We start from the raw sequence: 25,946 nt of genomic DNA, 5'->3' as shown, positions 1-25,946 counted from the left end.
AGCTGAAATCCACCCCAGAACTTGTGAAGTTCATACCTATGTAAGTAAAGATTCACGACCAGTTAGCAGCCCAACAGTTTGACTTCCAGCCCAGTACGGCTAGCCCCCCTGGACAAGCCACAGTGAACACACAGATGGTGCACAACAAGTGTGTGTGTACATCAAGCACAGGGCACAGACGCCATCCTCTCCAGAAGCAGAAGCATTACACAGAGCAGTGTGGCATGGCAGATCTCACAGAGCTTCGCTTGAACTAACATGTCCACACAGGGCCTGATTCACACACTAGGACACACACCCCGGATGGCCTGACAGCTCATAAGCGCCACTCATTCTCTTCTGACAGCCTTGGTCCAGGAAGGCTCTAGACTACCTGGGCATTTTCAAACACTGTCGCATTAAGCTGCTACAACTTTCCTCCAAGAAAGCAAATTACAGAACTCAGACCAAACCAGTCTTTATCCTTCCCCCTTCCCCCACTCCCAGAATATTTTGAATCAAACAAGCTCTTCTTATAATGTCTGCTTTCAGGACATTTCACATCCCACAGTCAGGAGGCAGTAAATTCTTTGGGACGCACAGTGTGGTGTGGCCGAGTCCATCTCCCTGAGGGGTGTGGCTGTGCTGGTGGGGTGCAGCGTTTGGCTCCTACCCAGGAGTCTCTGCGACATCTAGTGTGGGAGCCAGGCACACTGCACAGACAGACACGTGGCTGAGGTATGCACCCTCCTAGCCAACCGAGAGGCAAGCAGAGGCGCACACAATGCAAGCGCAGGAAGAGCAACTTGTCCTGGGCCCAGTTTCCGCCTCCACCTACCTGGACATGGAAGTGTCGACTGACAGTGAGGATGGGTAGGGTTGCCTGAATCCTCCCGTGATGGGATATACAGGCTGACCTTGCCTGAGGTCACAGAAGAAAGGAACCCATCAATGACAAAACATGAGTTACCAACCAGCAATAAGAGTTTGATGAGGGGAGAAGAGGAAGGGCTTCAAAAGAACTGTGTGGGGGTATTACAGACCACGGCATTTCTTCAGTTATCCAATGGCTTCCCTTCTTAACCTCCACCTGATCAAAGCATCATTTACCTTGAAGAGCTCCCACCCTCAACTTTAAAAACAAACCAGCCCATGAATTACCCTTCACCCCTTTTTCTCTCCCAGCCCCACTGATGCTCTGAACAAAACAGGCATGTAACAAATGTTTACGGAGTGTAACGGAACTGTGAGAATGGGGAGTACTCCTTTCAGAGTTTTGAGAACTTCAGGGAAGGAACGAGGGAAGGGAATGAAATTGATATAAAAATGAATAAACATTTTAAAAGCATTACACTCCCCCTACACTTTCGTATACTCATGCTACAGTCAAGAAATAAAAGATCAATTAATTGGAATTATTCCCTCTCCACTGTGAGAATTCCATCTCTCTTGTTTTTTCCCACATCTCACATTTCTCATTTACACTATCTGTATTTCCAGCTACCACTCAGCACAGGATTATTGCCACTAAGTAGTAAGTTCAGACAGAATAGTTGATGTAGGTTTGAAGGTGTATGCATAATCAGTTAAACAGTTATTGACTGAGAGATTTAGTGCTAAATAGAGACAGACAGACAGACAGCTGGAATTTCCATGGCAGGATGACACCTTCTTGCTGAAGAAGAGAACATAAGGGTGTCGAGGTAGGGAGACTGGGGCAAGGATAGGGGGCCTTGGGGATAGAGGACCAGATCAAGAAAGGAGAGGGTCCATTTCCTAAAGCTGGCGCAGTGTTTCTGTGGAGAGAGCAGTGGGGAGAGGATAAATGAAGAAAGGGTGGGGGGAAGCTGTGTGCTAATAGTAAGATGATAAAAATAGGCTACACTAAGCCTTTCTTCCAAAAATATATTTCCTCTCCTTTACCTTTATAATTTAAAAATTTTTGAAAACAGCAGTAAGAATTTTTTTAGACATAAACAAGAAAACAGAAAGTGTTTGCATTCTGAAAAAAGGAAGTCCAAACATCAGTTTTTCACTTGTCTGAACTCAAACTGGTGCTTACTTTATTAACATTCAAACGATGGTTTTGTAGTTTTGAATTTCTAGTTATTTGTCATTTACTTCACCTGCTCATTTTATAAGCAATGTGTCTAAGTTTGTTTCAAAAATAAGTTGTTCATAAAAAACTAGACAAGAAAAACCACACTGAGCACTCTGTACAGGCATAGCAAGTGCCCAAAGCCACAAATTGAATCCATAAACCTATAAGCTTCAAAGCAAATGCTACATAGTCATTTTCTACACATATTAGCAAAGGCATTCAATCCATTTCAAAGTCTGTATGTTTTTCAATCTTTCAAATTGAAATGAAATAAAGTTAGCACCTTGCTTGTTGATGTGAAATTTCTTCAACTCTGCAAGTGTTATCATTCACAAAGCTAATTTCCATGAATGGAAAGAAAAACATGTGTTCAAATGCCTGACTGAAGGTTGCAGGAAGGATCTTACCAGCCAAGAGGTGGGGTAATCTGTCCAACACCACCTGGAGACAGAGGATAAAAGGTAGGGATCTCAGGAGCTGGAGGATGTCTGGACATGCCTGTTCAAAAGAACAATGAAGGAGTAGAGTTTTCAGATTCACAGAACATTTGACTATAAGGATAACACAAAAGCAATAAAGTACTTTATGCCATTAATACTTAAGGTCTAGCACCAAACAATGTTTACCGGATGCATTTAATTGAAGTCTGTTTGTTAGCTTTTCTCAAGATTTCAAAATGTGAGAAATCACATCTTAAGATAGGACATCCTGAGGAACTCTTGAAAGAGTAAGTATGCTCTGTGTGACCATAATGAGATTTTCAAATTTTTTAGTTTGCCCTCATTATTTCACTTTGGTTAGGAAAATGGTAGACAATTGTTTTTGTGTAGAATGGAAAATGACAGCCTTCCTAAGTAGATGGCCTGCCATGACGCTCAAGGATTAGGTAAATTGCCACTTTCATATTTCCATTGGCTCCCTTACGGACACATAGATTTGGGAAATGTGATACCTCGGAGGATCAAAGATTAATTAGGAATCGTCTTCAGCCCCATAACGGTCACACTTGATATGATTCATTTGGTCTCTGCCACTTCAGCTCCAACTAAGCTCTTCATCAAGTTGAGTCCTCTGGGCTCCAAGGTCAAGCTGTTCTGGATTAGTTGTATTCCACAGAAAATGAGAATGCCACCAAATTGTTTCTTGAGCTCACAGTCCCTAGGGTACACTGCCCTATAACTGTAAAAACCACCTAAAGATTATACCTAATCCCAGTCCCAAATGACATCTCTTTGTTTATATTCTACCTTAGGTGTAGAAAAGAAGGGATACATGCATAAAAATGCAAAACATAAAAACCTAAGATTCGGTGCATTTTGGGGAAAGTGATTCTGATTAGGAAAAAAGCCACAAAAGTTTCTTTATATAGTTCATCTGGCCTAAAAAGCCCACTTCCATATATAAGCACACGTTTCCACATTTAACACCCAGATATGCATTCAACGGTTATGTTCAGACCAACATGTGAAATTAGGTGAGCACATGAAAGATGCTCTTTAATTATTCTGTTTTTACTGTTTAAAATGCCTATGAGTTTCATTTGGGTCTTAAAAGATATTTAAGGTCTTGAACATATGGGAATGACTTAAGTGTTGCCTTCAAAGTGGATGTTAATTTGACTCTGAAGTTAGGATAAACTATTTCTCAACTCTCATAGGAAGCAAGTAGGAAGAAGGTTTTTAATCCCTCAACAGCTTACACGAGATTATCTCATTTTTGCTGTTTTTAAAAGATTGTCTCAAATCCCTCCCCTTTTTGGCTAGAAATACCACTGCTTATGGGTCACAGTGGACCCCAAATTTCATACTCTGGGATTTTTTTTTTCTTGGGCCTGAGGAAGTTCAGGCAGTGGGGTGAATCTAAGGGAGCCTACAGTGATGATTCGTGACATCGGATTCACTGGGGAGTTTCTCCAACATGCTGCCCCCCACCCCCGAGATCCAGAAACCTCCCCAGATATTAGGGTCTGCAGCGGGACTGCTCAGTTTAAAAAGAAAAATCAGACTAACTCACAAGAGCTCTGGAACCTTCGTGGAAATTTGAGCTTGAAAATCATGACTAGAGGTTACAGACTATCAGAATTGTCCACTTTAATCCTTTGTTTTGCAAATGGGGAAACCAAGGTGTGGGATGATTAAGTGACTGTTTAGGCATCCGGTTAAGGTACCTACAAAATATGTATTGTCCTGGACTTCTACCCCTGGGACACAGCCATGCGTAACTTGCTGATGTCATCACACATCTAAGAAGACAAGACTAAACCCTGCTCTCCGCTCTCGTCCACGTTCCAGGCACACTTAGAATGCTGCATCAGTGATTCTGTAGTAGCAGGAGTGATGCAAACGAACACAATACAAACTAGGTTGATTTGGTTTTACTGCTCCAAGGAGAAAGGGGGAAACCACCATTTACTTAGCACTTGCTACATGCTAGTTCCTATGCTGGGTATTTAGTTTGACTGTTTCCACTCATACTTCAAATACCCCTCCTTCTAATGTCTATAGCTCTGAGATATCTTTCTTCCTTGTTTGAATCTATAATGTTTTATTTGTACTTGTAACAGGGTACTTAAGATGGTCTTCATTTTGTTTTATAGTTAGTTTGTGCCAATGATTTTTCCGTGTGAGCTTATATACTGCTTGGAAAAAAAGAGACCATGTTTTACCAATCTATGTTCCAAACTATGGTGGTCTCCAGAGGAAGTTCTCAATAAATACTTTCGAATGACTGAACAAATGAACTAGTAGTGTTTAAACAGACCCATTCTTCATTCGTCAAAATTACCAACAATTTTGCCAACCATTATACCAACAAGCACATGGTGTGGCTTAGGCCATTACATGAACAGAAAATGGATCTGTGTTTTCTACACAGCCTATTGTCATGTTAAGATCCTAGAAGTGGATCTCCACCAACTGCTATGCTACTGAAGACACATTTCACATCATTCATTTAACTAATATTTACTACATACTATGTGAAGGAGAGGCTATACACAGCATAGCCTTAATGATTTTCTTTTTAATGTTTATTTTTGAGAGAGAGACAGAGAGAGAGAGAGAGACACGGAGTGTGAGCAGGGGAGGGGCAGAGGGAGAGGGAGACACAGAATCTGAAGCAGTCTCCAGGTTCTGAGCCATCAGAGCAGAACCCAACTCTGGCCTTGAACCCAGACACTACCAGATCATGAACTGAGCCGAAGTCAGCTACTTAACAGAGTGAGCCACCCAGGTGCCCTTAGCCTTAAGGATTTTTAAGCTTTTATAAGTAACTCTGACAATTACAGATGAAATGATTCTGGAATCAAACTCATATGGATCTATTAATTCCTTTTTTTTTTTTTTTTTTTTTAAGTTTATTTCTTTTGAGCAAGAGAGAGAAAGCACAAGTAGCGGAGGGGCAGTGGGAGAGTGAGAGAGAGAGAATCCCAGGCAGGCTCCATGCTGTTAGTGTGGAGCTCAATGCAGGGCTTGAACCCATGAACCATGAGATCATGACCGGAGCCAAAGTCAGATGCTTAACTGACTGAGCCACCCAGGTGCCCCTGGATCATCAATTATGCCACTCACTAGCTACTTTTCTTTGAGGAAGCTATTTGTTATTGTTCTTTAAAATCAGTATAGAGGCGCCTGGGTAGCTCAGTTGGTTGGGCATCTGACTCTTGATTTCGGGTCAGGTCATCATGAGCTCATGGTTCGTACGATCAGGCCCCAAATTGGGCTCTGGGCTTATAGCGTGGAGGCTGCTTGGGATCCTTTCTCCCCCTCTCCGCCCTGCCGCGGCTCATGCACGCGCATTCTCTCTCTCTCAAAAGAAATAAACTTAAAAAAAATAAAATCAGTATAAAAAGGGAATAGGGGTTGTTGTGAGGAATAAATGCATGAATATATGTAAAACAGAAAAATGCTTGGTACACAGTGTTAAGTGCTATGTGAGTGTGGTTACTTATAAGGATACAATGGGTAATACAAAGACGGATATGTAAAGCCAACATTTCCTAAAAGCTCTTTCTTTCCAACGTTTTCGTAAGACATAATGAGAAGAAAATGACTGGTATCAGCTTCCTTTCCCTTTCCCACACCTACAACCTATACCCACACACATACCCCACACCAACACAGTGAGAGAAAGGTAAAACTGAATGTGTTTCCTACTGTGAAACGAACCTAAAGTTATTTTCCTACAAATGAGTTCTGCTACAGTATATGTTTATTGGATACTTCTATCTATGGTTAAAGCATGGACATAATACTTTTTTATTTATTATTATTATTTTTTAAATAAAACTAACCAGCCTCCCAATAGTTTTGAAATTAGCAACTCTGGCCTCAGTACCACCATGTTCTAACTAATTTAGCTACATGATATAACTAAAAAGACTGGCAGTAGAAGACAAAGAGAATAAAAGCAAGAGACCTAGTGAGCTTTTTACTTATGTTTTGGTGATGAATGTGACCAAGTGGAATGATACAAACCCCAAATCACGTAAATTAGTTCTTTTTAAACCAAAGTTACATATCCCCAGAGAGAAATGGTGACAAGGTATATAAACTCTTTGCTCACAAAAAGTAGCAAAACAAACAAACAAACAAACAAAAAAACTTTATATTAAGAAAAAAAAACAAACACTGTATGCAGAGTAGAATGCAAAAATCACAAATTTGGGGACAAAATAAGAACTTCAGAGAAAATGCAATTTTCTGATCATGCTCACTTGTTCTTTATCTAGTTCTGGAGAGTTTGTTTAAAAAAATTTTTTTTTAAAGCAATGATATAAATTACAATTAGTAAGACAAAACAAGGTAGGGCAGTAGAAGAGATGGAAACAAAATACAAATGTAACTGGTAGCCAGTCATAAATTTGTCTTTTTAAAAAATAGAACTGTCCTAGGATTCTTGGAAGAAAAAACTTCTGAACCATAATGTGTTATTTTTTTTAAATAAGTGTGTTTCAAAGTGATTAGAATAGGGCCTAGGACATAGGAAGCACCATGTATAATTGTTAAATAAATAGTTAAAAACCAAATAAATCACACTATTGGATTCTTTGAGCCAATAGCTTGTTTGAGGCTTTTATATCTATCTTTAACTGTCATTTATAGCTTCATGGCTCCCAGATATGCATCTCTAGCACAGATATCACTCTGAGATGGTGACCTATAAATTACCTACCTTCTCTCTCCCTCCAGATGTGTCTATAAGGCACCTGAAATCACCACCATGACCAAGGTCACACTCTTGATCTTCCCTCTCAAACTCCACCTTCTTCCTAAAATACCCATCTCACCATACATCCTCAGACCTGTCTTGATGTTTCTTATTCCTTGGAGGTCCTTGATAAAAGGAAGTAGAGGAAGGACTGGAAATGAGGAATAAAACCAAGGCAAACCCGGAAACATCCGCATAGGTGATTCTTACATTTCCTAGGTAAAGGGTACAAAGCTCCACTCAAGCCAAAGTCTGACAGTGACTAAGTCCTCAAATAAGCAGTTTTAACAATGGATGGGAATTAAGGCATTGAGGATGTAACCTACAAGAGTTCACAGTAGTGGAAAAAACACCCAGCCTCTGAACTCCACTCTTTTTCCACACTTACTAACTTTTCTTGTCCACTATAGTTCAAAGATAAGGCTGGAAAAAAGGGTGAAATGCTGGTGATGGCAGATTTTACATCTTTACATTCTCTGTTTTCACACAGTTTTATAGGATCTTTTATTTTGAATTTCTAAAGATCCTGTTGAGGTCCAAGTGTGTATGTACATGGAAAGAGGAAAGGCAAACAAATTCATCTTCAACATATGCTCTAAGCAGAATGGACCAGAAGGCCTGCAGAACCTGAGCTCTAAGTCCTACAACCAACTCATACCCACACCCACCAGGTTAGAAACTGGGAATTCTGAGAGTGCCTGGGTGGCTCAGCTGGTTGAGTGTCTGACTTTGGCTCAGGTCATGATCTTGCGGCTCATGAGTTCGAGTCCCGCATTGGGCTCTGTGCTGACAGCTCAGAGCCTGGAGCCTGCTTCAGATTTTGTGTCTCCCTCTCTCTTTGCCCTTCCCCCACTCGTGCTCAGTCTCTCTCTCAAAAATAAACAAATATAAAAAATTAAAAAAAAAAACCTGGGCATTTTGATTTTTCAAACTTCTTATGCTATGTGTTCTTCTATAAACAATATAGAAGCAGAACTGGGTAATAATGTAGAGAAGCAAAACAGGATTCATGTTACTTTGACTTTAACAGAGATGGTTTTATACTTTAATTATTATTAATATCTAAGTTGGTGCTGGTAAATAACAAAAAGAGGATAAAACATAATAAGGACTAAAACCAAAAGAAATCACAAAAGGATGAAAAAGAGAACATTCAAAGTAAAAATCTCCTATGCTGTCTGTTTTCTAACATTTTTCTAACACTACCAGCAACACCTACAACTGCAATAAATGAATACTGTAGGGGGCACCAAGCACTGAATTTTTAGTATATCTGTACAATATATTGGTTTATATGGTGGATTCTAGATTTTCAAAGCTGTCACTTTGAAAATAACCCTTTTATGTTTTTCTTCTTCTGTTTTTTAATCCTGAAAAATAAAAGTAGTAACAACAAATCTTTTAAAAAACTCCTACCAAACAAATGTATTTTGATCCACCCAGTGACATACAGCAAAGGCACCTGTACAGGTACTTGGTCTGAAGAGATGTGGCTCCTCACTTACCGAGAAAGGCCCAGGAAGGCAGGGGCTCTCACCTTGTTTGGAGTTGACATCTGAAGGGAGGTGTGAGGGGTGTGATCCTGGAGAAAAGTGCTCGTCGCTGTACGTGATAAGGGGGGTGAGAGGATGGACCGCGTGTGATGGCTGCACCACAGGCACCTTATTTGACTGCAAAGTAACCACAAGGTCAACAGTTAATAGAAACAGTCTCTCCCAAAGAAACAGTCACAAAATAGCAGTAACTGGGCATTAGCACAACCCAAGAATCATCTCTAGACCTGAAAAATTGAACTCATCTGCTGTACTCATTACACCTTCAGAATTTTTCCATGTTAAATACTCAAGTATATGGGTATCATATACTATCAGTTATTCAATCAGCACCTATGAGACTTAGGTTGATTATTATTTCATATTACATAAATTTCTGTGCATATTTATGACCGTCTGGATTATCTCCTCAGGTTATGTTCAACTGTTCAACCCGGAGTTACTGGAGCAAAAGTCACAAACGTTTTATAAACTCTTTTTTATTCAGTACATATGTCTGCAATAAAAAGGCACTCAAAAAACTGTTCAATAAACAAATAAATGAATATTACCAATTTGAAGGTCAAATTTTTAAACAACCCAATCAATATAAATTTTCTGTACTGATATCCCCTTAGTGTATATAATTTGTAAGTCTATAGTTTGTACATCTTACAGAACCACATTACAACATTTTTTTTCATGTCTTATAGCTTTGTCAATCAAATATGACCATCCATTCATTATGCTTTAGCACTACTCGGTTCGTCTTCAGGTTCTCTAGTTTCTACAAGTTTTGACTGATAAAAGGGAATTTCTAATCTTGAGTTTAACTGCATAACGGGAAATGTGGCCTGAAAGAACACTTTAAATTGTTAACATTTTATATGTCTTATATTAGCTTAAAAATAAATTTTATTATTGAATTTGGAAGTCTAAAATTACATAACAATAATATTTTTAAAGATTCAGGTCATTTTTTGGGCTGTATCAATTTGAAATCTGGGATCTCTTTGTTTTAAGTTTAATCCCCCCACCACCAAAGGAAGTGCTTACTAAGCAAGTAATGTAAACAAGACTCAGGCAGTTTAACCTGATTAGGGAGATTGTTTTTGATAAACTCTACACTGCCTCCCCCTGCCCTTGAAAAAAGAAAGTAAACTCGATGCAATTATATACATGCAAAATATGTTTCTGGTTTTAAACTTATCCATTAATTACAGCAGTCCCAGGAAGATCTCAATTTTTACAAACACTACAGTAATAAGTAACTTGTGATTTAAGAGAAATAAAATACAATGAATTTTGAATATTCACTAAGTAACTAGTTCAGACAGGTCTTTACCAGTTTGAATCAGTGAGATTTTTACTGTGCTATAAAGTAAAATACATGTGAAATCTGTTTCCCCAGAAGCAAATATCTATATTAAAAATATATATATATTGAGGAACTACCTGACAACTGCACAGTATAAACTGCTTAAAATGTGGGTCCATGTTGAATGGTTAAGAGCCCTATAACACACTTGCTGACATACACACTCATTTTAAATTTGATGTTTTTGTTTGTTTTACAAATTAGATATAAAAAGTATGTGGCTCCAACGGGAAGGACTACCCTCAGGAAAATTAGGAACAATTATCCTAGTAACACTTAATTCTCTTTACAGCTAGTAATACTAATTTTCTATACCCTATCATTACAACCTCCACCCAAAAAAACTTATTAAAAAAAAGGGGGGGGGGGAATCACCCTTTTTTAGACAATGACATAATTTCCATACTAGATTTTCCCTGTATGATCAGCTCCTGTCTAATGGCAGAACTTGCACAGCTCGTATAGCCCTGGGCATTTATTAAATAGAGCACCATTATCAAAGCCCCATGCCTTTTCTCTATATACCTCAGCACAGACATCTATGCATATAAATGTGTGAAAGGTTAAAAAAATGTTTCAATGCTTTTCAAGTGTTAATGATGCAGTTTGCCAAATACACAGAATGAGCTTCTTAAATACAAGGAATTTAGAATGCTACAGGAGGTGGGGTGGGGGTGGGGATAGAAGGATATCCTTACAAACCCTTTTTAAAATGGAAACAAAAATCTCAACACTCAAATGCTAAAATGAATACATTTCAACTCCACTAAACTGCTTTGAGTCTCATTTCAAAAGTCTCATAAGAAGCATAATTGCCAAGCAATCTACAAAGGTATTTTCTTGGAGTGCTTATAAAGAGTAAGCATTGCAGAAATCTTCTGGAAATATATATATTTTGCATGCCTTTCTTATTTCCAGAGCACCACCTTAAGGAACCTGCATTAGCAGGCAGCATCTTCTTAATGTCTGACCTATCCCTCCAGTCATATAGCTCAGAATCTGGTGCCATGAATTTTTGCTAAATTATGCTATCCTTGCTCTCCTCTTAATTTTACGGTTTTCAACACAGATTTGCTTTCCTGTGGGAAGAAGATAAGAAGCTGAGGATTTTAATTTAAGCTCTGGCCTTGTCTTATATTTTGCAAGATGGATAGTGAAAGCACTACTAGTAGGTGTGTTAAAGCCAACAAGGATTATGTCCATTTTTGTGGCCAAATAATAAAAGCAATATGAAATCTCAATAATATGTGTGAGCACAATTCTGGGGTTTGTATTTTGCCTCCTGCTGACCACCTCCACTATGTATATAAACGGATCCAACCCCTATGCTAGACATCACCAGCTTGATCACGTGTCCACAGCCCTAAACTGTGGGCTTCCTCTGATAGGAGGAGTTCTTGTTCTCTGATACTATATGTACACACAAGGCAAGAACCCAGGCAGTGGTACTCTGTGTAAGTTTGAAGACAGACAATATAACCATTCTTAATTCTAGTCCTCTAATCTCCAAATACCAGTGTGGTGTATGTTGTGGTGGGGAATAGGGGAGGAACAACCATTTGACTAGCTAGTCAAAAGGACAATTTTATGTAACTATATTATAATGCGCGGTTATACCTGTATATGAGGGCATACGTGTATATTGGTTAAACACCTAAAATGTGCCAAGCGCTCTTCTAGCACTGAAGGTCAAAAGAGACAAGGTCCCTATTCTTCCTCAGCTTCCTTTCTAGGTAGGGGCCTGGGAGTGGGATGGGAGTACTGGAGACAAAGAAAAAATACGTAAAAAAAAACAAAACAAAACCAAAACAAAAAAGACGGCAGCGAGTACTATGAAGAAAAGGAACTGGGTGATAGGAAAGCCAGTGTGTATCTAATTATATGCCTTCATATCACGTTAAAGCTGTAAGAAACCAAAATTTCATTTTAAGATTCGTATTTTCTAAGACGAGAAGCTGAGAAATGGAGGCCCCAGGAAATGGATGATCAAGCCACGACTACTGTCAGCACTTCTAATAATACAGCCTTGCTCACTAAACAACTGCAGTGATACAGGGTCGCAATGCATAAAAAGGGAATGGAAACCCCTGGGTCACTACATACAGTGGAATCAAGTAGTAGAGAAACACCATCTTCCCGGCTCCCACTCTATACTGGGTACTGTGTACCCAGGACCTCACTGAACAGAACCCAGGTCTCCCGACTCCCACTGTGGTGCTTTTCCCCACTACACATCTCCCTGTAAGGTAGAGATGAAAGGTAAAAATCACATTGACTCTTTTTTCTTTCGTAGGTACAGTCAAGCGCATTCACAGGTACATTCATTGGTACATAGGTACATTCACAGGTAAAGTCTTAGTTTCCAGTGGAAAATCACCAGGTATTTTCAATGTGTGTCCTTTGTTTCATTATCCCGGGGTAACAGCACCCACTATTAATCCCATCTTTATGAGATAACCTGGTGACCTTGAGACATCCTGAATTTTCCACTGCTGCTCAGAGAGGTTCAGAAACTTGTCTAGGCTCACATGGCAGTAAGTGGCTGACCCAGGACACAGACTCTGATCTTCCAACTACATATTCTTTAATCTCAGGCTGGTGAACAAAAGACAGGTAAGAAAGATGTTAAGAGAAGGTACCAGAAAAGTGAAAGAAAATATAAGGGGCGTGGGGAGACTCTAGAAGACAACTCTCTCACCTACACTCCGCACCCACACATGGCTATCAGTAGGAAGCCTGCAGTCTTTTCCCAAGCTTGGAAAACTACCAGGCCATGCTACCTACCTAGTGCATAATAATTATTATGCAACTAACACAAGTGCTTACTGTGTGCTAAGCATTTTATAGTACCTTTAAAGCAGGTACTATTATTATCCTTCTTTTACAGGTGAGGAAACTGAAGCACAGTGAAGTCAAGGAACTTTCCCAAGGGGACAGAGCTAATAAGTGGCAAAGCTAGGTTCAAATGCAGCAAGTCTGGCTCTAGGGGCCACGTTCATTACCAGCACACCATGCAGCCTCCCCGAAGAGCCAAGTTCATAAAATCTTGGACACTGAGTTGACCATCTGGGCCATACCTGACAGTATGTGACATAGATGAAATGACTGTGTGGTCTCTGTCCCAGGCACAGGAATCACACCAGACAAAGAGGCACCTCAGGAGAAGTGGTCAGAGCTGCAGAGACTCAACTGGCGCCTTTCTCTCCAGGACTGGAAAACATTCCAAGGAAGCTAGCTTGGCTGCCACCCAGGCTGGTCCTTGCAGGTAAGGACCTCTTTGGCATCATAGCCAATAAAACCCACACCTCCTGTGGACACGAAGTGGGTGCCACTTAGGGATCCTGAGAGCCACCCCCAAAGCAGCGTTCCCAGAAATGACCCACTCACCGCTGGCAGTAACTCAAGCTGCCATGAATGTTGTCAGCCTCCGAGGATGTGGTTCTGGGAAGGACTAAAAAGTGGTTCAGCGCCCTCCTGGCTAAAGCCATGGGCCTGCTGGTAAGAGCAGGAATTGTGGGAGAAACCTGCTGGTCTAGTAGCTTGTCCCCATTCTGCACATCCCCAGATTTCAACTAAACCCACAGTGCAAGACCTGGCTGTGCATAAAGGCCTTGAGTTCCATTTCAATTGGCTGTGCATTTTATCAACGATCCTGCTGGTAATAACCAAATCCAGAGAATATTAACATTCCACCAACTTACTAAGATGAGGCATTTCATCTGGCCTCAATTTTTATGGTGCGATTTTACTTTTTATTAAACTCAAGAAATCTGGTCCTCGTGGAACAGAAGCCATGTAATTTTATATTGTGTCTTCCCCTCCTCTTCTGAGAAGCTGAGCTTCTCAAGCTTTCCCACAGAGGAGCAGATTTAATTTACTCCAAAAGGAAGGATACAATGGTTTTCTTGCATCGACTAGACCTCAAAAGTAACATTTTTTGCACTGGAAATCTCCTAAGCTCCACCAAAGCTAAACACCTGATTTCTGTCTGACGTGGCTTTCAAATCTAAGACCACTGCTGGCTGTGATGCAGCAGCTTTTTAAGGTAACAGTTAGGGCCTGGGCTCTGAAGACTTCCTGAGCAGGAACTGGTAAGCTCTAAGGTTTGCAGGACAAATATTCTTGAGCCCGAGTCTGGAGGCAAAGGGACGGTCTCTCTATTGGACACCCAGAATGTTTTCCGAAGAGCGGAAGGAACGTGTCGTAGGGGAAGGAATTAATATGGATTAGACACCCAGTTAAGTGCTAGTCATTACGGCCATGTCTGTATATTCTCTGGCACTCATCCACATAAGTGGGCAGTTTCACCTCTATGTTTATAGAGGGGAAGGCAGAGTTCTTTCAGACACAGAGTTAAGCAATAATTAGCTGAGAAAGGACTTGTGCTGGCATTAGTTTGACACCCAAGTCCCTGCTCTTCTTGTTCCACACGGCTTGCTCCTCGGCTTCTCTCTCCATCTCGGTTGCAAACTACCCTGCCAGATGAGTGTGGCCTGCAACGAAGCATCTGGACAGGAACAACCACCCATGTGGAGAATAATGGTGTCACCAGCAGGTCTGCAGCTACTATTTTCCTAGTTCTCCAGATAGTGGTGATTTCTATATATTATATCATTTTGTCTTGGAATCACCCCTAAGTTAAGTGTTATGATTTTTGTTTTACCGGGAAGAAAACCAAGGTTCTGTGAGGGTAAGGAACTTGTACAAGATCACACAGGATGTTAACCTCAGGACTGGAACCCCGGTTGGTGACTCTGAAGTCCGCAGCTTGTATCCCAGGGAACCAAAAGCGGACAGTCCTAGCATTCTCTGGCTTCCAAGTGGAAGAGATGAGTAATAATATAGTTTAATATTCAAGTACATGGGCAGTGGAGGCAGAGAATTCACATCCCATTCATATTCACTTGGGCACTACATTTAGGTAATTCACTTAATTATTCAGAATCTGTTTCCTCATATACAAAGTGGGTCGAATGATACCTCATAGAATTAAGGCATGGATTAATGAATAATTCACATAATATATGCTCAATAAATATTTATGGAATGGATAAAGGAAAGAAGAAAGGAAAAAGAGGCCGATTAAATGAATTACTCCGACTCCCAAATGTTTAAATTGCTCATCGCTAAGACATGGTATATTTTAGAATTTAGACTGGCTTAGATCTGCTGTAGCATTCATGTACACGTAGGTTTGCTATGTGCTTGCTTTGTTTCCCTTTTTAGACTGTAATTTAATAGATAATACAATTTTAGCCCATTCATTTGAAAAACCTCTTACATGGGTGATGGGCATTGAGGAGGGCACCTGTTGGGAGGAGCACTGGGTGTTGTATGGAAACTAATTCGACAATAAATTATCTTTAATAAGAAAAAAAATAATAAATAAAAAATAAAATAAAATAAATGAAAAATCTCTTACAGTAGTTCTCAAACCTTTTTTCTCTCAGGGCACTTAACACTCTTAAAATTCACTGAGGATCCTGTTGAGCTTTTGTTTGTGTGGGTTTATCTACAAACACTTATCACATTAGAAATTAAAATGAAAAATTTTTAAATATTAATTCATTTAAAGACAACAAACTTATGTTTGTTGCATGTTAACAAAAAGTATTCTTCTGAAAAGTGACTGTTTTATAAACAAAAATACACGGGTGGCATAGTTTTACATTTTTTTTGCAAATCTCTTTAACATCTGGTTTACTGATGACAACTGGATTCTCTTAACTGCTTTTGCACTCAAATTTCCATCTTGATATGTTATTTTGGTTGAAGCATATGAAGAAAACCCGACCTTGCACAGATGTGTTGTTGAAAGAGGAGTATTATTTTCGTAGTTTTTGAGATTATTCTGGAACTTCTTTGATACTATACTAAAACTTGACAAGTGGTAGTTTCTGAAAGGCTATCTGCAATGTAGAATCAAAAACTATACCTAGATACTTTTCCTACCTTACATTAAAATCCACTGATCTTGCATTTTATTTAAATTTAACCCTGCATGATTTTGTAACATTACCCATTGGTCATTTGGCAAATACGGGTTGACTGAGTTGAAACATTTCATTACACAATATAAAAATCGCATTAATATCACCACTGCTCTCATCAGAAACCTTTAAGGATTTGGGAAGCTATGTGGCCCACAGTAATGGATACAAAGTTTCTAAAATTCTAACTTTTGCTTGAAAGCTCAAATTTTACCACTGGCAACAAATGCTGTCGATTGTTTTCACTAGAGAGAGACCCACTTTGCTCATTTGTGAGAAAATATCTGCCGACTACCAAAGCTGGAAGAACCATAGTTTGTCAGGTATGCATTCGAGGGTCAAGATTTAGTAAAATTAGTAATTTTTGCTGCTTCATCCTAGGTGACAGTGACAATTTTTTTCTTGGGAGAGTGCTGTGGTACAGAATTCAATAATTTGAATTACTTGTGCTATTACTGGTACTATTTGGAGCTAACACCCACCACTGCTCCTGCACCATCGGTGCAAACGTCAACACGTCAACACGATGGAAAAGACAAATAATCTGTTAGTGCTATCATGAGGATAAAGACTTTATGGACCCCCTATCTCAGGGAGCCCCAAGGCTCCGCAGACTACACTTTGAGAATGCTGCCTACAGCACTCGGACTTGTACTACAGAAAGAGTGGATTGTCGATGATCAATGGTAATAAAGTCAAGAGTATTATGTCAGTTAAGTTGAATTCAGAGAGAAAATGACTCATGGATTATAATATGGAATGTTTCCATGATATACTAAGCTCTCGTTTTTTCCCCTCTTGTTTGCTAGGATTCTGAATGTACCGAATCAAGAGAAATGTGGGAGGCAAACAAACAAAAATAATATATGCCACATCCTTTTAAATGATGTTTAAAAATTTTTAAATTCCTTTGACTCCTTTAATTCAAGTAGGTACAGAACGCCAGACTTGTGCTCTTTCATCAATTTTGAATTATTTTCGCCAAAGGGATTCTTGATTTACAGTAGCTGGGAATACAGATTTGTACCCTTTGATGCTAAGAAGCCTTCTTCAACTCCCTCAGTCACACTCATCATCTGCACTGCACTTACAGCCCCTTGGACCAGACTCTTCATGTATTTATTATACTGTACTGTTACTATTTGTGTATCTGTTTTTTCTCACTAGAGGTCATACCATGGTGACTTATCCCCAGCATCTAGTGCAAGTCCTGGCAAAGCACAGCCAGTCAATACCTATTTCTTATACTTCTAATTGTCTGAATGAGGCATTTCAACACTAAGAAGTCAACCCCTTTCAAGAAAGAATTTGCACCTCTACATTTCAAACAGGGATTAATCCTTGCATGTTCTACTGCCGCATAAAAAATTACCACAAATTTATTAGTAGCTTGATGATATATAACGATTATCTCATGGTTTCCATGGGGAAGGATTCCAGCATGGTTATGACTGGGTTCTCTGCTCAGGGAATCACAGGGTATTGGCTGGGCTGAATTCCTGTCTGGAGGTTCTGCAAGATCATTTCCGTGTTCAATAGACTTCAGTTCCTTGTGGCTGTCCCCATTCCCTTGCTAGCTGTCAGGTGGGGACCACTCACATTCCCTAACAATGTATGCCCTCCATTTTAAAGCCAGCAATGGTGCATCAAATGTTTCTTGTTTTGAATCTCTGACTTCCTCTTCTATGCAGTGGAGAAACCTTTTGGCTTTTTAAGGGCTCATGTGATCGCTTCAAGCTTACCTCCTAATCTCTTTTCCCTCAAGTCAACAGGGAGAGTGGGAGAGAAGGAGAGGGGAGAGACAACTATGATAAGCTCAGGGTGCTGCCAGACCTATATCATCCGTTAAGACAAAGATAACCCATTTAACCTCATTGTTTCTCTTGTATACAAAACATTATTACCAATTTAATCTTTAGCAGATAAAAATGAAGTGTCTTCACAAACATTATTTGGTGTTTTAGTTATTCTGATTACACAATAATGTTCCGAGGTTCAGTTAAGTTTTGTGTTTTTCTCCTCTTTTCTTTTTTTATCCAGGGGCCAATGTCAAGAGTATGTTACTCACACGTATCAGAATTGACAGGTGTTGCAGTTCAGCAGGGAAGGGACCAGGGTTAGGATTAGCACATCTTCCCCTTCCCTCTTCCTAATACCAGGGAAATTGGGGAGAACTACATGCAAGGAAGGGCCTACATTAACTACAGGGTCATGGCTTTAGGAATGGAGAAGGACAATCACTAAACAGAGTTGAGGGTCCAAATACATTTATTTTGAAGAAATTTTAAAAAATATTTGGTTTTCTCTCCAACATCAACATGTCCGATTTTGGCCTATCATCTTATATTTAAGTGCAACTCTTCTATTACAAGGTTATGTCCAACCTTAAGCTTTATTTTAATAATCTGACCCTATAGGGTGACTAGAGAGTCATAATTGTCTTACCACTTATTAGTCACTAATGCACTGAATGCTGTATGAAATAAACATGGTAGAAATGAAATGAATCAAAGAAAGATCATTAAAAAGAGAGAAAGTACAGGTTGCAACAGCTAAAACCCGGATGCATGAGTGAGAAAGACAAAGGAAGAGACATTCACTGAGTATTTACTATATTCTAGGAACTATGAGCAATGCTTTTATACCTGTGCTCAAGTTTATTTCCCCATTTTCAAATGAGGACACAAACCCAAGGCTCAGAAAGACTTAAGTTTTGCCCCAAGTCACACAGGCTAGCCTGTGAATGGTTGAACGTGGATCAAATACTGAGTTGTCTTATCCCAAAGAGCTGACCTTTTCACTGTGAACAGCTAAAAAGAATGGCAACAAAAAAGAATAATTCATTCTCGGAGCCAAAAGGGGACCCACACTGGAGGCTCTAGATAGAGGGACTAGGGTTGAGGCTGGAAGCTGAGAGAAGATCAGAGTAAAAGATAAAATGACTTCTAATTATGTGAAGTTGCAACATCCTATTATTTGACTGATTTCATACCTCCTCCACTACATCCCTAATCCTCTGAGTGCCTGCCTTTATTATTTGTGCTAAAGATTGCCCTTTGTCCATGTTAAGATTGTCCTTTGAAAATAGTGAGAAACAACTACAGTTGTTCAAGATTAGCAAGCAAACCAAAGAATAAAACAAACAGGTTTGAGATTTACCGTGCTAGTGGTGAAATATTACAAGTAAGGCCAGAGAGTGGCTAGGCTAATTCAGAAGTAAAAGGCCTTAATGAAAGAAAGGATTACTGAATTCTAAGGAGACAGGAGAGACAAGATGACCCTGCCCAGACCACTAGCTCTATGACTGCAGGTTCTATGGAGTGCGTACACGTATATAAAATTTTAGAGTGGAAGGACATGGGGTAGAGAAAGATTCCAATGGTTCATAAACATTTTCTGGATCACAGACACAGATGTGAAGAAAGCTGTGTATAAGTGTTTTTATACACAGACACAATCACCCATCACCGGAATGTGGCAGGAGGTTGCACTGTATGCATAGGGGAGGACAAGGACTACAGATTAAAAACTACTGCCCTAGGGTACACGGAGTGCTCAGTAGGAAGAGCATGTGACTCTTGATCTCAGGGTCATGAGTTTGAGCTCCATACTGGGTGTAGAAGTTACTTAAATAAATAAAACTTTAAAAAAAAAACAAAAACACTGCCCTTTTCAAAGACAGAAGAGCTTTAACAATCACTGCATAATAATATTATTAATAAGCTGGAAATTAATCAGCTTGTCAAAAGTAGTATTTGTGTAGCTCACTGGGAAATAACGGAAGTAAACAAGTCAGTGTGGCTGGGCAAGAAGTCAGAGCAAGAGCCTTCTTTGGATAGTCACAGAGAGCTTGGAGCAGGGGCAGCAGGCGACGCTTCCCTCTGTAAGCCAGTGACAAGGCTGAGTGATGACAATGGGCGATAGCAAAGGACAGAATAAGGCAACTCCAGGAGCTCCAGAACAAGACAGAGTGCACTGCTTTGGGGTGAGTGAATTCCCAGAAATTCTCCTCTGAACCTCATCAACCATTATTCCTAAACAGATTCTATCAGGCCTTTTGGTGCTGGTCTGGGGACATGTTGATTAAAAAGGCTCTGCCCAGGGATGGCAGACCCAAAAGGAAGGGAAGTCTTCCCGTGGCCACCACGGCAGCATCTATCACCCAGTTTCAGAGGGCCAGAAGATCTCTTCGTGGCACTCAGAATGTCCAATGGGACAGGAAGAATGTCCGGGGCCCAACAAACTGGATGACCACAGCTCTCTTCTTCGGGTAGGAGGTGGCTGGAGCCTGCACGGGGTCATGGTCAGGAAAGTCCCACAGCTACCCAGAAGGGTAGTATGGATGAGCTGTTTACATGGTCACACTACAAAGGCATGGTGCACAATTCTACAGGGACAAAGGCAACAGCCCTAAACCTAATAATTCCATACTGCAAAGGCACCTTTCACACTTAAGTAACTATGAAAATAAAGTGCCTGATTTTAGTTTAAATAAACTGATTTTTGTTTTAAGATCAGGTGTGAATCATTTACAAAACAATAAGAAAGTTTCTGTGCAAATTTTGTCCCACCAAGCCATCTCTGATTTTAGTTAAGTGTCATAAGTGTAAAAATAGTCTCTGCTTAAAACTGGGTGTTTTAAAAGGTGAAAGGACTAACATTTAAGTCTGTGGGATCCTCATTTTTCTACAAAATTTGCTTTAGAGTTTTTCAGAAATCAAAAGAAAAAGAATACAACAGATATATTATTTTGTGTTCAGCTACTAACACAAAAATTCTAATTGAGCTAAAGTTTATTAGGAAATTCAAGTCATTTTCCATGAGTATATAAATGTGGTATTTACACTGTAATATAAGCACTAAAGCTAATCTATAGAGCTGCACTGCCCAAAGTGGTAGCCGTTAGTCACTGGATTTTGAGCCCTTAAATGAGTCTGTAAGTGTTGTAAGTGTGAAATACATACTGAATTTCAAACAATGTGAAAGAAAGAATGGGAAAAGTCTTAGTATCCCTTTTTTAATACTGATTACACATTGAAGTAACATTTTGGCCACACTGCATTAAATAAAGCTACTACTAAAATTAATTTTACCTCTGTCTCTTTATTTTTCTGATGTGGCTACTAGATTTTTTAAAAAATGTTTTTATTTATTTTTAAGAGAGAGAGAGAGAGAGAGAGAGAGAGAGGGAGACACAGAATCTGCAGCAGGCTCCAGGCTCCAAGCTGTCAGCACAGAGCCTGACATGGGACTTGAACTCACCAGCTATGAGATCATGGCCTAAGCTGAAGTCAGATGGTCAACTGACTGAGCCACCCAGGTACCCCTGACATGGCTACTAGAAAATTTAAAATTATATATATGAGTTGCATTTGTGACTCACATTGTATTTCTTTTTAAGAAAAAAAATGTTTAATGTTTACTTACTTTTTAAGAGAGAGAGAGAGAGAGAGAGAGAGAGAGAGAGAGAAAGAGAGAGAGAGAGAACGAACAGGGGAGAGGCAGAGACAGACAGACAGACAGACAGAATCTGAAGCAGGCTCCAGGGTCTGAGCTGTCGGCACAGAGAGCCTGATGCGGGGCTCGAACTCATGAACCATGAGATCATGACTACAGCCAAAGTCAGATGCCTAACCAACTGAGCCACCCAGGCACCCCACTCATATAGTATTTCTAACAGGCAGGTCTGCTTTATAGTTCAAAAACCTGTAGGTAAGATTGCCCTTTTGCCTACTCTACTCCAATAGACTTAAACAACAACAAAAAAGTAGGCATATTTACTGACAAAAGTTCCTTTTGGAAAAGGAAACTTACAGATAAGGAAACTGAAAATCAGAAAAGTTTAGTGGAGAAGCTGACAAACATTAGATTTCAATACCCCATATTCAGGGCCAAGTCAAGAAATTTAAAACCAAGTATTTACAGAGGTATAGTATTAAACTCTAACATTTCATATTATGTATGAAAAAAAATTACTAAATGATATGTATCTTTTACAGGTTAGAGTGAGCCTTCTGAATAAATGATTTTATTGCATTGCAGTTATATGTAACTTCTTCAACTTGTCAGCTCGGATCATTTTGAAAACACCTAATACACATTTTCAGATTCATTATAAATTAATGATTAACTCATTCCTTGATGTGTAACCATCTTTTCCATCTCATATCAGAGTATACTGCCTGAAAAAAAAACCCCACAGCTTATCTTGAGTTAAAGTGATGCTGCAGACATCACTCTTCATAGGATATACTTTATGAGTCAAGAAAAAATAACCTTTTGTTTTGGATTTAAAAACAAAATCCTGAAATGAGTTGAGGCAGAAAACTTAAATGACAAATACAGTAGATTATACAAATTAGGTTTTATGTAATTTTGTACGTTCTGATTCATCTTAAAGCCCCCAAGTAAGTCAAACTAGAGCAAAAAACTCTCCTTGAAAACGTTTACTTCAGAGGTAAAAAGAGGAAGCAAAATGTAAAGAGCTTTTAAAATAGTCTTTTTTTTTTTTAAGTTTATTTATTTATTTTGAGAGAGAGAGAGAGAGAGAGCACAAGCAGGGGAGGGGCAGAGAGAGAGGGAGAGAGAGAGAGAATCCAAGCACGATTTGTGCTGTCAGTGCAGAGCCCAATGGGGCTAGATCTCACGAACCTCGATCGTCACCTGAGCCAAAATCAAGAGTGGATGTTTAACCAACTGAGCTACTGTCCCTAAAAGATTCTTTTTAAAAATTTGTTAATGTTTATTTTTGAGAGAGAGAGAAAGAGAGAGAGAGAGAGAGAGAGAGAGAGAGAGAGAGAGAGAACAAGTGGGGGAGGGGCAAGGTGAGAGGGAAAGACAGAATCCGAAGCAGGCTCCAGGCTCCGAGCTGTCAGCACAGAGCCCGACGTGGGGCTCAAACCCACAAACCGCGAGATCATGACCTGAGCCGAAGTTGGAAGCTTAACTGACTGAGCCACCCAGGTGCCCCAAAACATTAACTTTACTTATATCTTATAAAAGAGAAACATTCTACAGCTAATGGAAAATTACAAGAGCAAAGATGAAAATAGCTATTCTCTGCTGGTGAAAAACGATACTTCTGCAAATATAAAAGCAAAGATAAATTCTATTTTGTACCATTTATTGTAAATAGAAAATTTCCTCTCTCAATTTTATTTTGCATCTTTTCTGGGAGGAACATGCTGATGAACTCAAGGCAGACAATGAATGCCCCATCTAGAAATCTTTCCCAAGAGTGACCTAGGTTGCCTTTAATTTACGGTAGCGTGTTGGAGCTGGCTTGTACTAGCTTTGAAGAGCAAATTCCTAAATTTTCAGAAATTTTGAGAGTCTGTTAATATTATGTTGATAGCTAGAAATTGTTCATGGTGGGATTATTTACACCAGGGAAACTGGCAAATGTGAAAAGTCAGTGCCACTTCCCCTGAAGCTGGTTGTTGAACATGTAACAGCATACTACTGGGGACCACTGAAACCCTTCCTAAATTATGAGGTGAAAGAAAGTTTTCTTTCTTTATTTCTCTTTGACAAGCAACAGGAACATAATTTTGATCTTTGTCTGAAATCATTCCAAGACAAGAAATTTCAAAAGATCATCACTTGACATGATCTAGGATGACCTGATCCATGCTCCCAGGTCCTGCCAACACTTCAGGAATGTGTGGCCATTGGTCATTAATTCCTCTCCCTGGTTTCTCGCCTCTGGGCCTCAACAGCACACGGTCTGAGTCACCAGATAGAGAAGGAATTCCACTGCACAGAAAGGAGGAGAGACATGCAGAAGATTCAATGGGTTATTTTCCTCCCTCTTTTCAAGGAAATAATTAATGTAGTAAAAAAAGTGTAAAAATGCCTACTATAATTATTTTTAAAGTTATCTATGAAGGGGAAGGGGCAGAGGGAGAGACAGAATCCCAAGCAGGCTCCATGCTCAGCATGGAGCCCAATGCAGGGCTCAATCCCATGACCCTGGGATCATGACCTGAGTCAAAATCAAGAGTCAGATGCTTAACCAACTGAGCCACACGGGTGCTCCTGAACACCAATATTTTAAAGATGTCTGAGTGAAAGGAGATGAAAGGATGACTGGCTGGGGAGGATAATACAGAAGATGGAAAGATATACACTGGGGAGCCAAGAAACACCACAGATGATCCACAAACACAAGAAGAAGCAAGAAAGGTAAATGCAGGGGAGAGGAGGGGGTAGACAAGAACCTCAGCTGTAACAACTTGAATAGCACCTTAAGGGTTGGATTGCTGCCATCAATAAATGTGGGCCTGAATATATTCAATGCCCTTTCCAGCACTGATGACCCTGTGATCCTAAGGGTTCTAAAGCTTTGAATTACAATAGTCTAATATCTTGTACTTTGGATTTTTCTAGTAGCAGCTACAGAAGAAGAAAGTTAGGAAGGCAGAAAACAAAGCAAAACAAAAAAGAACCATGTACAATTAGAGATGATTTATTTACCTCAACATTTTAAAAATCAGTTGAAGATGGATGAATGTCACACTGCTGATGGGGCACAGGTTCAATGGCAGCATGTACTGGTAACGTGAAGGAACACCAATAAAGCTCACAGAACAGATGTTAAGACAGAAAACAGGAGCATTTTAATTGTCTTTAAACCTTGTTCCCAGCGTGAGGACTTGTAAGGTTATGCTCATCATGATCTCAGGATAGGACCTCCAGATGAAATGGGGTCATACTGCCAAAACTCCATTAAAGGCTTCTCCCTTCCAGCAGCAAAGCCTGAACCCACTGGGTATTGTTGCACCCAAATCTACCATGAATCTCCAACATTAAATTAACCTTCAGAGACAGGGGCACCTGGGTGGCTCAGTTGGTTAGGCTTCTGCTCTTGGCTTCCGCTGCTCAGGTCGTGATCTCACGGTTTGTGGGATCCAGGCCCGTGTTGGGCTCCATGCTGACAGTGCAGAGCCTGCTTGGGATTCTCTCTCTCTTCTTCTCTATGCTCTTCCCTCTCACACTGTCTCTCAAAATAAATAAACAAACTTAAAAAAAAAAATCAACCTTCAGAGACAAGCCCAGTTGGACAAGTCTGTGACAAGGAAAGTGGCATTCCCCCCATCAGAGGGGCAGAAAGATAGCAGCCACCTATACAGTTCATTGCACATGCACAAAAAGGCCTGCCCAACATCTCCACCAACAAAGTGAGCTGCCCCTCAGTACTTGGGAGGCTCTACGAATTGCATGATTGAAGAGCTATGGTCCTACATTAACAACAAATGTGGAAGAAGACTTGGCTTTATTTCAGGAGTCTCACTTTCAGGTCTCCTCTGAGTACGTTACTGCAAAGAGGCTGCAGCTTTGGCAGTTGGGTCCAGCTATGAAGAAGCCACTCCAAGGAAAGGCTGAGGTCTTGGGGGCGGGGGGGGGGGGGGGGGGGAGCCAGAATTGAACTATAACAAAACAACCAAATTTACGTTAGTTTACAAAGTGTTTTCATGTTCCTTATTTCATTTTGATCTCACCACCCCCTGTAAGGAAAGAATTGTCAACATCCCCAAATTTTTAGTAAGGACACAAAAACTCCAGAAAGTCCAACCAACCTCACACAATAAGTAGAAAAGGCTGGACTCCATCTTGTTTCCTTTCACCAAACTTGATGTGATCCCCTTTCTCATTATCCAGTGGCCAATGCTCCCTCTTAGGTTGGTCTGAGAAGGTGACCTGCAGCAGCCAACAGGACCTCAGAGGCAGGTCTGAGAAATGTCAGACTAGAAATGCAC

General features: G+C 40.0%; 1 protein-coding gene across 8 annotated transcripts in view; it reads right to left on the bottom strand.

Annotated features, from left to right (window-relative positions):
* The window catches only part of LEF1 (lymphoid enhancer binding factor 1), a 122,246-nt gene that overhangs the window by 32,435 nt on the left and 63,865 nt on the right, over positions 1–25,946 (bottom strand). For 6 of the 8 annotated variants that reach the window (XR_008296210.1, XM_053217076.1, XM_015081864.3 and 3 more), the window contains exons 4-6: positions 8,826–8,958; positions 2,488–2,578; positions 818–901 (exon numbers count right to left, since the gene is read on the bottom strand). Coding sequence is in view for 7 of the 8 variants with exons in the window: in XM_053217076.1 (XP_053073051.1) it covers positions 818–901; positions 2,488–2,578; positions 8,826–8,958 (308 nt within the window). In the remaining variant the exon portion in view is untranslated. The remainder of the gene's footprint in view (positions 1–817; positions 902–2,487; positions 2,579–8,825; positions 8,959–25,946) is intronic. The other 2 variants (XM_027062022.2, XM_027062021.2) reach the window with 1 other exon arrangement.

Source organism: Acinonyx jubatus, chromosome B1 (assembly GCF_027475565.1).
Source record: "Acinonyx jubatus isolate Ajub_Pintada_27869175 chromosome B1, VMU_Ajub_asm_v1.0, whole genome shotgun sequence".
Classification (NCBI taxonomy): Eukaryota; Metazoa; Chordata; class Mammalia; order Carnivora; family Felidae; genus Acinonyx; species Acinonyx jubatus.
The sequence above is the reverse complement of the archived record's forward strand: the minus strand, read 5'-3'. Positions and strand labels throughout refer to the sequence as shown.